We start from the raw sequence: 15,580 nt of genomic DNA, 5'->3' as shown, positions 1-15,580 counted from the left end.
TATAAATTTACTCATGTGAAATTGTGTTTAACGCACAACATTGTACTTCACACATACTATATACGTAAAGATCTATTATAATAGCAAATTTACCTGTCCACTAGCACTAAAACATATTAGAAGTAGGATTCTTAATGGTAATTTTGCTTTGTAACTCTTGTGACTCCAAAGTCGATGAGCGCCAGCATTTGCTCCGATATTGGATATGAAGTACATTCCGATTACTTGAAAATACAAGAGAATTATGTTTAATATTATATAATGAAGAATTCTTTCGAACAATGTGTGAGATATTTCTAAAATGTTCTATATACAAATATGCATTTATTTATAAAAATATAATATTATATATACAGAAATTTTTGATAAAATTTTAAAGATTTTCAAGACTATATTTTTTATAACGTTTTCTAATTGTACTCGGTGAATTATTACTTCAAAAATTGTGTCGATTTGACCGAGAATTTAAATGTGTAATAAATTAATAAAAGATTATTATTTAAAATAACTTGAAGAAATTGAGGCTCGTGTAACGAATAATCATAAATAGCTGAATAATGCCTTTGCGAGCCAAGCACGAGAGCTGCGTGAGAAAGATTTTGAAAATTTCATAATTCGCTTTTTTATATTTCCCTGTACAAAAGCACATAATACTTCGATGTACTCACTCCAAAATGTAGTCATCACATTTTCCAAGTAGTTGAAAGTCAATAAACTATAAATGCCAATGGCGTACAATAAAAAGATTTGCACAGCAATGTACCATATCACATCAGTTTCGAAGTTATAATTGAAAATATTTGGCTTTATCATTTCGGATATTTTCGTTTTTGCTCGTTCGACGGTCAGACATCGACTGGCTTTCGTCCAAACATTAGATATACAAATTTTTAAAGACATTACAACTCATCAAGAATAAATCCACAATTATCTTTAATTTGACCTCAAACATCATAATTTTAACGAACTTGTTAAAATTCGTGTGTATTGCATAAAATTAGCACACAATACTCTTTGATATTCACTCCAAAATGTTATCATCAAATTTTATAAATAGTTGAAAATCAGTAAATTATAAATGCCAATGGCGTGCAATAAAAAGATTTGCACAACAATATACCATATCACATCAGTTTCGAAGTTGAAAATATTTGGTTTTATCATTTCGGATTTTTTCGTTCTTGCTCGCTTGACGGTCAGACATCAATTAATTTTCGTTCAAACATTTACAGCGACACGTTTGTTGAGACTACAATAAGAGGTCAAATTAAATAAAGACGCTACTTCACAAAATTATACTGTCCCCCTTGAGTTCTTCTCAATAAAAATTACAATAATATTATAATATTAAATAGCGCTAATTATAAGTCGTTCTATAGGTAACGGCGCGTATTATTTTACATATCTTTTATAAATTCCATTGTTGTTTTGATGGTGACTACTTTGATCACGTCGTTTCCTGGATGGAATGCGACTATCCTTCTTAGTTTCCAGCGCAAGGAAAGAGTATTACCTTCCTTTATTAGAATTAATGTGTCTATTTCAATATTTAAAGGAGAATTATTTTTTAAACCATTTGCTGCGCTGCTGCAACTTATTGAAATATTCTTTATTCCATCGACGCCAAAAAATTTGTTTGAATTTCTCAATGTGTTGCCACACTGCTAATTTATTAAATGGTACATCCATTTGATTACTTATTATTAGGAATAGTACTCAGCAAAATCCCAATCAAAAAATGAACCCACGTCAATGCCTGAAAGTCATTTGGATCTGAAAAGAGTGGTGAGCGGTCGTGAGTTCATTGCTTTAATTTCTGTTGTGAATGTGCAAAATTGCTTAAATATAAATAGCGTTTCATCAAAAATACATATAATATTTAAAGCCTTTTATTGTTACTTCCCACGTACCACCAAAATGTGTGGTACGTACAAAAATAAACATGAAGGAATGAACTTTCAATCAATTCCTTCATTTGCATAGAATTAATCAACTGCTTGCAATGACTGTTTAAATGGAAAAGTTGAGACAGTTGCCTTAGCTGATATGGACTTCAACAAAATTAATAGCATTATCAAAATAAATAATTTTCGCCTTTCTCTTTCTAGCAAAAAATAGACGTTTTAGCCAGCAATAAATGCCTTGATGTTAAGTTAAAAATTACTTCTAAATGCACCGCTTTAGGCCGCTGTAGTGAGGCCGCTAGCTAGCGTATCACAACTCTTTATATGTTATAAAGCTAATTTTTATTAAGCTAATTATTATAAAGCTAATTAACAGATAAACGCTTTTAATAGCTAAACGTTTTTTATCGTGGCTCCTCATATGGGGTCGGTTGTTACAAGTTGCATCACTTTACATTTTCCATTAATACAACAAAATTATTTATATTATTAAATTATAAAAATAATTTCTATGTGTTGAAGCATGTGGTTAAGAAAAATATCCTTGCGGTATTTATTTCATTTATTAGCTACATGTAAAGAAATTATTTAAAAAACCAGCCCCGGTTTCTTCTACAATAAAAATAAAATAAAATAATAACAAAAACAATAACAATAAAATAATGCTGAATGTTATTCAAATAAAAAATAAAATACCTTTGGCTGATGAAGCAGTTCGTGCATAGAAAAATATGTCCATATCGTGAACTTATATATTTAAATAGATAATGCGCTATTGTACATACACAAGGGTCACAAATACCTACCCATCTGAACTTGCAGGGATACTAACCCATATATATGTATTACATATATGTATATACAATAATATATACGTATATGTGCTCCTGCAATTTCAGATGAGTAGGCATTTATGACGTCTTGTTTACTGAATTCCAACACAATATATAAATCAATAGAATTGTGCATAATTTCGCTGCATTTTTGTATTTAATTTATTCTTATTGGACTTTTAATCTTGACATTGTGACATCTTGACATCCTGTTACATATTTAGGTGTTACTTAAAGTCTCGTTACTTAAAGTGTCGTTTAGCCAACGTTTAGTGAAAACGTTATGTAAATAATTGAAAATAAATTGTTATTAAAGTCGACAAATCGTTATAAATTGTTGTATTTATTATATAATGAAGAAGTAATATTAAATAATAAAAAAAATTAATACATCTAGAGAAAAGGATATCGTAGTCGGTGGTAAAGTTCCTAGAAAACTGCAAAGTCTGGCTATTGCCTAGACTCGTTTTGATTGGCATGTCCACGTAATACGGTTCATGACTTTCGTCGCTACACAACATAACGACGAGTTAATTATCTACACGTCATAGTAACATGCTTATCATGTTTAGGCAGAGTAGTGTGTTACCCATTGAAAATATTCGTCGACATGATTATATAATCATGTCATAACTTCAATGTGCACGTTGAGTCGCTACTACAGTTTTCATTTAAAACGCGGGCATCTCCACTCTCTCTCTCTCTCTCTCTCTCTCTCTCTCTCTCTCTCTCTCTCTCTCTCTCTCTCTCTCTGATATTTTTCAATATTTCAAGTGCTGATAATACAGTAAATTGATAAAGCTAAACAATAGCGTGTACAGATGGCGTAGTCTGTTCATTTCTGAACATTTTGACTCGATGCATGATTTTAATTCAAGTCTTTTTTTTACCTTCTATTCAGTAAATGTAGTCTGGCAATCAAAGTTTAAAAAAAGTGCACACACAATTAAAAAAAATATATATATATTATTAACACGAAAGAAGATAATTACAGTATTTAAAAATAAAAAAGTTCATATTATCAACGTGCAAGGAAATCATTATATTGTAGAAGAAAAAAGTAGTTATAGTATTTTAATTCCATAAATTTATATTATTAACCTAAAATTAGATAATTGGAACCACTATTATCAATAATATGCTAATAGTAGGTGATGGTATTTAAATTTACAAGGTGACAAATACTTTACTATATTTATATTTTTTCAATTTTTCGCATAGAAAATACAAAATATCAAAAGTGGGGTAAAGTTTCCGAAACCGTGCAAGCACGTGGAAGAAGAAATGTCGCGAAGTTTTCCACCCGCGTTCGCCACAAGAGCCGCCGCGCATTCTGCCGAGGGTACGAAACCTCTCGGCTCGAAGGCGAAGGAAGCGCGGCACGCGGCCGTTTCCTTCGGATCGATGGACAATTTCGATCGGCCGGCCGCCATCGCGACGCAACGTCGGTGTTTAACGACACCGTTCGGCGCGGAGGCGCCTCGTCGTTGGTGTCGCCGTTGCACGGAGGGTTGTTCGCTATTGTACGCGGGGGATGTCGTTCCCGCGGTGAAACCGCGTGCCGCGTTTCTCTCTTTCTCTCTCTCTCTCCCTTTCTCTCTTTCTTTCTCGTTTTTCTTCCCGCTCGCGAAATCTACACGCGGTGACACACCGTTCGCCGGACGTTCCAGAACGGAAGCGGGATGGCGTCCGACGACACCGAGACGCAGGAGGCGCGGGAGGCGCAGGAGGCGGCCGAGGAGGACCTGAGGATCTTCGAGACGCTTCGCATCTCCTCGCCCCGGAAGGTCAATTGATGCCAACGCATCTCACCAACCCCTCTTCTCACGCCGTGACCCGTCGGTCACGCTGCACACGCGTATACTCGCGAGAGCACAAGCACGCACGCCGTCGCACACGCGCGGAGACCAACGTTTTCGCACGCGTGCGACAGTAGTATATTAGAGGTAGCGCGTGGAGAACCAGCAATGTCCGCGGGAATTGTAGGATTTTTATTTTTTCAAAACGGACCATGACGGAGTATCGAATGCGAATACACATATTCGTGATGATAGTGCGCGCCGAATGCTGTCGCTTTGAGTTCAGTTAAATCTCTGAAATATCAAAGAGGGAGAATAAAGAGCCCTCGTATTCCTTACACCGCCGTAACAATCTTTGTAATCACGCGAATGCTGCGCCGAACGATAGACGTATATAATGAGAGTAATAACGTATAATTAAGGCTCATACTTAAGCCAAGACTTATATAATTAAGGCCATCGCGATTGAGATCGTGCCGATATGCCTTTACGAGTATAATAACTCGCGCACGTACTCCAATATGTGTAACAAGTTGCTATCTCCTATTGCGGAATATATAGTAGGTATACACAGTCTCTCTCGCGAGCCCGAGTTTGTAGATGCGCTATACCGTGAACTGCATCAATGGCTTATTGTCCCACCTGCCGCTGCATCACGTTATATACACACGCACACACGCATTCACATGCTAATCGCACGTGCGGTCACGTGCATATATTCTGTATCGCCCGCCACAAAGCCTGCCATTGTATACATGCCAGTATACGTATATACACGGCGCGTCCATCGAAGGGCAACAGATCGATAGCGGAAACGCGCAATATTGATCACCATGCGATCAATTATAATTATTTGATCGACTCACTGCTTTGACTTCGATCATCTGGCCAGCTTTCGGCGAAGCTAAAGCTCCTCAAATAAGAGTTTGGATAACCGTTTAAATTATTTTTGATTGATCGGGGCCAAATATTTCAAGCTAACTGCGAATTATTGAATTAAAATCAGTTTTTTTTATTAATAAACCGCTTCAATTTTTTTTATCAGTAAATAGGTATTAAATTAATTTGAACATTTTTGAACGATACACCACAGTTAACTTGAAAATACTGGACGAAAATACAAACTCTTACTTGAGAAACTTTTGGCAAAGCCATTCTTAGAGAATTTACGTAGCAGATTTAAGGAGACAGATTTGAGGTGACGGATTTGAGTAATACAAACGCGTGGGGTCTCACGACGAAAAGCTCGCAACGTTTCCCGCTTATATCTCGTGGGTTTTTACGTCATGGCGTTTCTGCATTCTTGAAAAATGCGGGAAATGAAAGTTTTCTGTCGTTCTAATGCGGGATAAAAAGTGCAGGATTTAGATTATGCAAAACTGCCTCGCCGGCCAAATGGGTTTCCTCCTTTTCTGTCTAACGTATTTCACTTTCAAAAATATAGAAATCGCAAAGAATAGTGCAGAGCACAAAGAATCGCGCGATGATTACTGATCGGTCATTAAACTACATATATCAGTGTTTTAGAAAATAAAGAAATGCACGGGGGGTGCGTAAATCTATAATATTTTTTTATCCATTTATTTAATGCGGCACGAACTCACTGTCGTAACAAGATGCGAGATTACGCGTATAATATCTCTAATCGACAATCGGGGGAGAATTTCTCGTTCGATCGAGAATGTATCGTATCTCGTAGCCGATCGCGCCGCCGTCTAATTAGAGAACTCGCGCGTTGAATTGCACGCGGGATTCCGTCACGTTTCGTCATTATCGCTCCCTTTCGCTCGACACGCGCGAATCGCGAGCGCGTATCGACTCGCGCGTGAACAAGGGTCGCGTTGCCATAGCGTTGCACCGAATCGATTTCACCTGTCGCTGCTACCCCAGCCGACCAGCTCGTGCTGTCGCGTGCTTTCGTAGCCGATCTTAAGTTATCGGAACATGAAAGAAGGGGACTAACTTGTCTTATTCCAACGCGCGATTGGAGGGATGGCCGCGCAGGATTCGCCAAATCCAGTTTTATCGATGTCCCGACATTTAATTCGGCTCAAGTTTCTTTCCTGGCCGATCAGCCTTGGGAGGTACGAAATACGTTTTTTCCTTTCGGAAATATCTTTGTAATTTCGTGGATTTTTGGAAATTTATCTCAGCTTACTTTAATATTTATAATGGCATGAATGAGAAATTAAATCATTTTCATCTCATTCCGTTTATATTTCTGCTCTCTCTCTCTCTCAATAAAAATTGCAAACTCTCTCTCTCTCTCTCTGTTTACGTTATTGTTAATAATGTTATTCCATTTCATTACAATTCATTTATATAAAAATGTGAAACTTGGGCTTGTATACGCATGTGGTAATTCAATGAGATGTCAATAATAAAATAATACGTTAATTTTTGATAATTAGATATATAAAAATATAAATATTAATTATTTTTGTTTTTTTTCAAGAATATTTTTTGTTAATATTCCAAATTTTTCTTTCAATTGATGTGCACACAAGAAATACGTAGCTCATTTTAAATCACCAGAAAATATTGGTACGTAAAAATTATATTTATTCTTTACGATCAAACATAGATTTGATTTATTGATCATTTATTGACAGTTAATTATTCTGACGTTAATTATTCTGTATTTTCCTTCTACAATTATGATGAAAGAATGGATCAATGCAATACATTCTACTATATTAACGTACCGATACTGTAGCTTTAATTACGTATATTCTGGCTTACTAGTATCAGTTTCCGTAATAAATTTAAATCCCCTTCTCTCTCGAATATCTGACGTGTTATGCGCCATAATGTTTAAAGTATGGAGTTGCACACGAGAAAAATGTGGAAGCGCACCTAAATAATTAAATAATATAATTAAATTTTTTAATGCAATTATGAAATACTCCATGTTTTCGCATTTCGTTGTAATCCTATTACTATCCAGGGGATTTTACTCTGTTTATGTAACGCGCGCAACGCGGGGTATCTCCATATGAAACTTCAGGAAGGGGAGCTCACTTATCCTTGTAAAAAAAGAAAAATACAAATGAACATTCATCGGCGAGATACAAAAAACGGGTAACCGTAATCGCGCGTCGTTCATGCTGCAAATTCTGCTTGCGCGTGCACGGCATAGAGTAAAATTCGATAATCGTCCCCGACATGTATAGATATTAATGTATCATCGCTATTGCAATATCGTGGTGATCGAACAGATTGATATATTGCGCCAAAAACAGACGCGCCATCCGACCGCAATTTTCAAAAATGTAATATTGTATTTTAACCACTAGAAAAATCCTTGGATTTAAATTCGCGAAAATTATGTTGCTACATTAATTTGCGCATTTTTTTAAACGAAATATTATCACCCTCGTTAATGTGCAAATACTGATACCATTTTATTCATCGTATTCTTAAATTTCGCCGTAGAACCAATTTACGTATCCACTTACGTGAATATTATAAAAAAAAGAACACTACTCGCACGTACATTTTTTTATTTTCACCGACTCTCTCGCCTTTCAATGGAGTCCAGACGCTACGAGACACGCGCCGGGACACACGTCAGCTTTTAGCGGAGAAGATCAAAATTATTTTAACGGTATTCTATTTCTCAACGCGCTCACGTATTCTCATTGCGATTTTATTGCGGCGTTATCACGGTCGCGTATGTGAAATCACGAGTTTCGCGCGTTACCTGTGAAACGACGCGCTGCTGCAGAAAAACCGTTTCCCTAGTGGGCAAATTTACAAAAATTTCTTTTTTTACACGAGTACGTGCACAGTGTACCACGCGCGCCGGGATCTCGCTGTAATCCCGTGCGCGCGCGCGCGCTTTGAGGTAAATACCGGCGGTAAATAGGTCGCGTTCGCCGTGCGGTCGTTTCCCGCGCACGGGTTCCGAGACCCCCGTCGGGATATTTATGGACGGCGGTATAATGGGTATTCAATATCGTCGGACTTAACCACCGTGGAAATTCACGGTATTCCGCAGGACGTTGGGAATATGCGGCTCGTCCTCCCTCGTCAAAACCGTATCACCCCTCTCGTGCCCCGCGCGCATCGAAACTATTTTCGGGTCATGCAGAGATAACGATAACGATCCCATTCGCGCATTCGACGCCTCCCGGCCCCGGTCGGCGACCTGTCGCGTAATTGAATCGCGAGATAATTGCTGCGGCGCATGGTAGGATCGCGGATCCCGATTACAATCTGATTCCCAGGAAGATATGGCGCATTGAATTAAATATCCTGCATACGCGTCTGACCGCGCGACAGACGTTAATTCATTCCACCCGAGCGAATGCAATGTTTGCGCGAGAGGGAGATTTCTTTTCCTTTCGGCGTATCGCGATATGCAAGTGCAATGCTGAAAGCTTTTTCTAATCAGCTGAGGATTCGTTAAAAATAAAATGGACGAGCACCTCGTCCGTTCTACTTATTTCTATTGCATATATGTCTTTGTGCTCATACTCCGTATTAGTCGAAGTAGGCATTCAGGTCCGCAATGTGGAACCAACGCAGCGCGATACCATCGAGAAGTATCATTGTGGAAACGCTGACCCGGTAAATTCGGGCAGCGTGTTCCATTGTGCTCGTGTTCGGGGTTTACGGTAACATTCTCGCCCTGGCAGCCCGTTGACGTAGATTTTGCGAGCGTAGATTTTCGCGTGCAGATACAAATATCTATATAGACGAGGCCCCCCCCCTTCCCCCCTCGTGAGGGACGAGGATCGCGAGGTCGGTCGGCACCCGAGGTTGGTAGCGGCGGCGATGGCGGCAGCGGCGGCGGCGGCGGCGACGGCGACCGCGCGCGGCACGAATTCGGGTCACGTAATCCGCTGTCGTAGGCAGACGAAACTTCGGCATCGTAACTGTCTGTGCCGCGCGCATCCGATTGTCCTGGAAATTGGCGACGATAGCAACTACCTTCGACTCGCGCCCTTGTTCTATTTCTCTTTCTCTTTCTCTCTCTTCGCTCTTCTCTTCGCGCAGCCGGAAACGCTATCCGCGACTATTCGGCGACTACCGGACTTCGAGTGCGAATTCCGTTGAGTACTATCCGGACCGAAGAGCACACGGGGCGCTTCGGGGAAGCGCTGTCGCGCACGATCGTGTAGCGGAAATTTCTGCGGAAACCTGCGAATCCTGCGATATGGATCCGGCGGGCAAGACGAGGTAGAGTGATCATGTTTTCGAGCAAGTCCTCCTACGTCGGGCGAGCTTGCGTCGACGAGATCGATTTTGACGATGAGAATAATCGGCGACACTATGCTTTATATAGAAATATAATACACTTTTGATTTGGTTAATCCACTTCTCCACCAAGTTATTTAACACTCAAAGTTATTTAACACTAACGTGTTTATAACAGCAATAACGTTATTATAATATAATAGTATAATAATGTGTAATATTATATTATTAAATAACATTAAATATATTATATTAATTATAATATATTATTAAATTAATTCACCTTCTAATTTATTTTTTAATTCACTGCGAGAAAAGAGCATGTAAGATTCAAATTATTGTGCAGTTTGTACACGTAATTCAATCGGCTTTGAGTATTAGATATACTAATAATAGAGCGGTATGAATGCGTAATTAGTAAATTCCGTATGCATAAAGATGCTTCCATTTACAAAACTTCGCGCTGTATTTATTTTCATGATGAAGATCCTGTTTCCGACTTTAGTTTACATTTATGGTTTGCAGGACAGGATGAGAGATAGTTATCACAAAGTTATATTATACAGTACGCTCTCGTTTGCAAAACTCGCAGATAAGGCTCGAGAGAGACAGATGAAAAAAAGAGCGAATGTAAAAAGACCTTTTTGCACGTTAAGTCTTAAATCCGCTTATGATCGTAATTAATGAAACGAATTTCCGTTTGGGCTTGTTATACTTGGATTTAATTTCACATCGCCAGAGCAATTCGACGGGGATATATTTAATTCCGTTGTGGACCCCGCAACGGATTTGTTAAAAAGTAATTAAACGCGTCGAATGTAAATCAGTATCAAAACGAGATAAAAGCGAGCGGCTCCGCGCGATCAGTTACCGCCATGAAATATTTAATTAAAGCGGCGATAATTGGCGCCGAAATCGACGACATAAATATTTAACTGTATCGTTGTGCTCTTAATAATTATAATTTGACGCATTTGTCTCATTTTGAATAACACGCGCGTTCTACTAACTTGGCTTAATGATAATTTAATTATTGTACTGCGTTCTGAGCGTTCTTGGAGCGAAAATTAAAATGTGATTTGTGCCAAAAAGTACAAATTCGGGGCCAATTTCTGAGACTACTGATTGTGAGAGTAAAAAAAAAATAGTTTACTCAGATTTGAGGTGTGGAAATGCTAGGTTCAATCAAAAAATATTAAATACAATATAACGCAATGTTTTGCATAAAATATCCTCGATTTTCTCAAATTGCAAATTGCTCTAGAAAATGTTTTCGCATCATGTTAAACTATCAATTGCGATCGAATTGCTTTGTAAAGGCAATTTAATAATTTAATTTATTGCAATTTTATCTTAGAACATTTTATTATTACGCTTGAAAAAAATATAAATAAATAAGATCCTTATCTGTGCTTAGAGAAGTTCTTTTTTTTTAACGTTAACATAATCTTTTTTAAGACAATATAGATAATAATAATCGGTTTTTTATATTAAAAAATTAAGTGCCAAAGCTACCTTGAATATTACTTACCAAGGATATTACTCGTATCAGTTGAAGAATTTATTGTCAGAATAAATCATACGTCTCAAAGTAACCAGAGAGAGCATAAAAGTTTTCCAATTCGATTCCCAAGCATTTTAAAATAGATGAGATTCGAAATATCGTTCTAAAAATAGCCGCTAACTTATCCATATTGCGGCCAATATTCTCCAGGCAATTCTGCAGGCAGGCAGACGTACGTACATAATGGCCGCGGAGCATATCGAGTCGTCTTGTAAAGTTTCCGTCGTACACGCGTGGAAGCTCAAATGGGTGCCATTACGAGCCGCCGTTAGAGACGTCGGTACCTGCGGTACTTGCGAATCCTGCATTCTCTCCCAGCAAGAGAAAGGTCAGAACTTCAGAAGCCGCAACGCGCCGAGGCCGCTGCTAATCTATTCCCAGCTTAAACGAGCGCTTCGGCATTAAAGCCCTCCGTCTCGCGTACGAAGCTTCGGGAAATAAAATGACTCACTTTACGACGAGATTCCCTCGCCTGTGGCAAAACTCAACGAGCCCGCAGTGTATATCGCACGCGGCATACGATAATTTATACAACAATTATTATTCCAAGTTGTATAAAGTGTAACTGTACCAGGAAATTCATAAAAGTAATGAAAACGCAATGCACACAATAAATACGTCTATTGGCCGACTTACATTTTTGCACGATTACTCAATCGTTTAATATTAGATTTAGACGCAAACGCAAATATAAATCAATGAGTATCGTAATGTTTCCAATTTTTGGATAATTAAAATTAGTATTTAATATCTAATTCTGTAAAAATCATTCATGTTTTATTAGAAAGTATGATAATAAAATATAAAATATATGTAAAACGTTCACATTTCGTATCTTTGATAAGGAATAAGGAAATCGAATATCTGGTTTCAGGATCCAGACGACGCTATGACTCACGATCTAACGACCACTTTGAGAAGCGAGCTGGCGGCACTCGAATACAAACGGGACAGGCTTATGTCTGAGGTAAACCGATTATCGTTTCACCGCTTCGATAATCAGTCGCGTTAGTAATCAATTCGGTCTGCATTTAGCTGCAGGAAATGAAAAGCGCCGTGAGATCGCGGGACCAGAGGGTCGTGGAGCTACAGGTAGAGGCGGATCAGCTTCGCGAGCAAGCAGCCAGGCAGAATGCCGTCATCTCCAGTCTCAAGAAGCGCATTCAGGTTAATTTGCTTTCCTAACAAGCGGACGATTAAAGGGCTCCTCCGTTAATGAGCGCCGAGAAAGAGAGAGAGAGAGAGAGAGAGAGAGAGAGAGAGAGAGAGAAAAAAAGAATTTACTTTCATCTCGCTCGGCCCTCGTTGAAAAGATCGAGATTCGCGGAATTTGCACGACGGATGGCAGACAGTATATATCTTGTAGAATTCAATAACGATTTCAGGAATTGGAGGAGAGGGAGAGAAATCTCTATGCGTCCCAGGGCAGAAATGAGATCACGATACAGGGTCTGCAGCGTGACGTAAAGTATCACGAGGAAAAGGTCAGAGAGTACGATAAGAAGATTCGACAATTGGAGCACAATATATCCGAGGAGATTCAATTGAAGGAACGGGCACGTCTGAATCTGCAGGTGCCGTATGTTTCAACACGCGCGCTCTCGATCGCGCTGTCTCGACACCTCCGTTTTATTCCTCGTCGAAAAATCGTATCAATTTTCCCGTTCTCTCTGTATTCAAACCGCCATTTCGATATCCTACATCTGTTTTCATAGGATTTCGTGCGAAGGTTGGCGCATGCATTGAACGTCGAGTACTGCGAGACGGCGTATCACAGTACGGAGATGGTGATTCACAAGGCCGAGGAGCTCGTGCAAGAAGTGAACCGTTTGCGAACAAAGAGCACAAATGTCGAAACTCAATTGACGGGCGTCGAGGTGGATTTTCGAACCTGCAGGGACGCTCTTGATCGCTCCACTACGGAAAAGGAGCAATTACAGAGACAAGTGTCCGTTCAGCTAGTCGACATAGATCGTTTGCGTCAGGTATGACGGTTGAGATTTTGTTTATAATTGATTTCGAAAGAACGTTATATTTGAAAATTTAATTATGTAAACGCTACAACCATGCAGAGAATGTGGATGTAATTATTATTTTAATTATTTCGAGCAGTCAAAATCCATAGAGTTTTATCAAGTGCAGCATCATTAATTGTTTTCCATTATTCCAGGAAAAGGAATGCCTGGAAATGCAATCCAGGGTCGCCGAGAAGGACATGAACGATCTGAGAGATAAACTTGTCAACGCGAATAGGAGCTTAACCAGCGCGACGGGGAACATATCCAATCAGGAGGCGCTGATCTGCCAATTACGAGGTAAATCACCGTGTCGATACGACCTTATGTCTTCTAATAATCTCTGTCGCTCTTGCAGAGGATCTGAAAGCTCGTGAGGAGAAGACGCAACGCGTGCAAAATGAATTCCGTCACCTGCTAGAATCGGTTGCGATCCTTATCAGTACACCGAACCGATTCGTCGAGTCCCACGAGAACGCGATCAAAGATCGTATTCGAGAAATTCTGGCGGACAATAAGGATCAGTCACTGGTATTAAAAATCGCACGCGTGCAACTCTGTACTTTTGCTTGTGAAAAATCAAAATTGTAAAAATATAAATACCATTTTTTATATATTTTCTGTCATTTAACGGACGCTATAATTTTTTATTTATAGAACAAAAATTATATTAGAATTCTGAGAAATTTCGCTTAAAAATTTTCAATTTTAATATACTGTAATTCATACAATATCGCGAAATTTATAACGCTACGTTCTTTTCTCTTTCTAGAAAATACAAAGTCTTCGGGAAAAAGTGAACACGGCGACTGAGTCGACGAATCGGCAGAGCGAGTTGGTCGAATCCACGATGATGAAGGTACGCAGTTTGGAGGACGAGCGCGCCGCTCTGGAGGTTAAAATACACAAACTCGAATCCGAACTCACGAGCAGCGATCTCTCCAGAGAGTCTTTACGCAGAGACAAGCAGACGGTAATTTCAAACGCTTCTATCTCTTGAAAATGTTAAAGCAATCTTGACACATAGCGTAGAGAACGAGGAGCTAAAGACATAATACAATTAACTATCCTGCATCTCTTCAAATTAAATAAAAAATATTGAATTTCTAAGGAAGCAGTTTGTAAAAAATTGAAACAATATTTTTCAGAAATTTCTAATTTGAAGTTCTACGTGTTATAAATTTCGAATTACTAAGGGATATTTATTTTTCTAAATGACGGCGTGTGTACTTATTGCTTTCCCCACCCCCATGAAACACCGATTTTAAAGCTGATCTTATTATAAACTTTTTCAGTTCATGACCTTCCTGGATCGATTGGGTAAGGCGATGCAAATGGACGAGATCTCTCAGGAGATCGGGCTCGATCTTCAGACGGAGTCGCTGTTGGTGCGGGCCGAGCAGCTAGCCAGATTGGAGACGGATAAACTAGTCGACAAGGTGAAGGGCACGATCGATATTACGCCTCTTCGATGCGCTGTCACGTTGCTAATGTTTCTTCCCTTTGTTCTGTGTTTCTTTGTCGTGCAAATCGTGTGTGCTTACCGCACGTCGCAGTATTTGTACTCCAGCTACACGACTCTACCGAGGATTCGGCGCGAGCGATCGTTCCACGAGCTTTCCTGTCTCAAAGAAGTAAGCCCCCCGGCGCGCGCAAAGCGCCTTAGAGAGAAACTTCACGGAATTCTCAGGCATCCTCTTCGTAGACATTCATTTCGTTCCACCATCGTGGAGAGCATCCTTAACGTAGATAAAGAGGCGCTTTTCATTCCATCATTCCACCCCCTCCTTCCACTCCCCGGTGGTTTTCCGATATACTTTGCGGCCGAGTCGGACGCTGGTCGAGCTTCGCTTGCGACGTAATTGTTGCTTCAAATTGACAGTTTATCGAAAATATCGTGTAATGAAGTTCCATTTAATATAGCATCTACGAGGCTGACGCGTCGATATTGCGGATATTCGCTCCTCTCAACATAAAACCGCTCGGCGTAACTTTTAATTAAATAATCTCCGATAACATGTCAGCGCAAAAACAGACTTTTCCTTTGGTAGGACAATCCCTCATTTCGTGAAAAGTAAATTCGTTCCTTTATATACATTGCATATTTAACGTGACATGTACAATAGAAAAAAATCACGAAGAAATCACTATTATTTTATTTCACTCGTCTCATTCTTCACTTATGTGCTACCATTATGTGCAAACTCAAATTAACAATTGTGCACGAGGAACTAGTTGATATTTTATGTTTTAATTGTTAATG

General features: G+C 39.2%; 1 protein-coding gene and 1 pseudogene across 1 annotated transcript in view; one reads left to right on the top strand and one right to left on the bottom strand.

Moving 5' to 3' along the window:
* LOC105452108 overlaps positions 1 to 923 on the bottom strand; it is a 2,244-nt pseudogene extending 1,321 nt beyond the window's left edge.
* Positions 1 to 15,580, top strand: part of LOC105452117 (coiled-coil domain-containing protein 170) — a 34,448-nt gene that overhangs the window by 14,085 nt on the left and 4,783 nt on the right. Inside the window, exons 3-10 of the mRNA XM_011692974.1 lie at positions 12,177 to 12,269; positions 12,338 to 12,469; positions 12,688 to 12,876; positions 13,018 to 13,287; positions 13,473 to 13,617; positions 13,676 to 13,848; positions 14,090 to 14,290; positions 14,613 to 14,756. Of these exons, the coding sequence (XP_011691276.1) occupies positions 12,177 to 12,269; positions 12,338 to 12,469; positions 12,688 to 12,876; positions 13,018 to 13,287; positions 13,473 to 13,617; positions 13,676 to 13,848; positions 14,090 to 14,290; positions 14,613 to 14,756 (1,347 nt within the window). The remainder of the gene's footprint in view (positions 1 to 12,176; positions 12,270 to 12,337; positions 12,470 to 12,687; positions 12,877 to 13,017; positions 13,288 to 13,472; positions 13,618 to 13,675; positions 13,849 to 14,089; positions 14,291 to 14,612; positions 14,757 to 15,580) is intronic.

The sequence above is a fragment of the Wasmannia auropunctata genome, unplaced genomic scaffold (assembly GCF_000956235.1).
Source record: "Wasmannia auropunctata unplaced genomic scaffold, wasmannia.A_1.0 LD336106.1, whole genome shotgun sequence".
Taxonomy (NCBI): Eukaryota; Metazoa; Arthropoda; class Insecta; order Hymenoptera; family Formicidae; genus Wasmannia; species Wasmannia auropunctata.
This window is presented reverse-complemented; position numbering and strand designations above follow the sequence as displayed.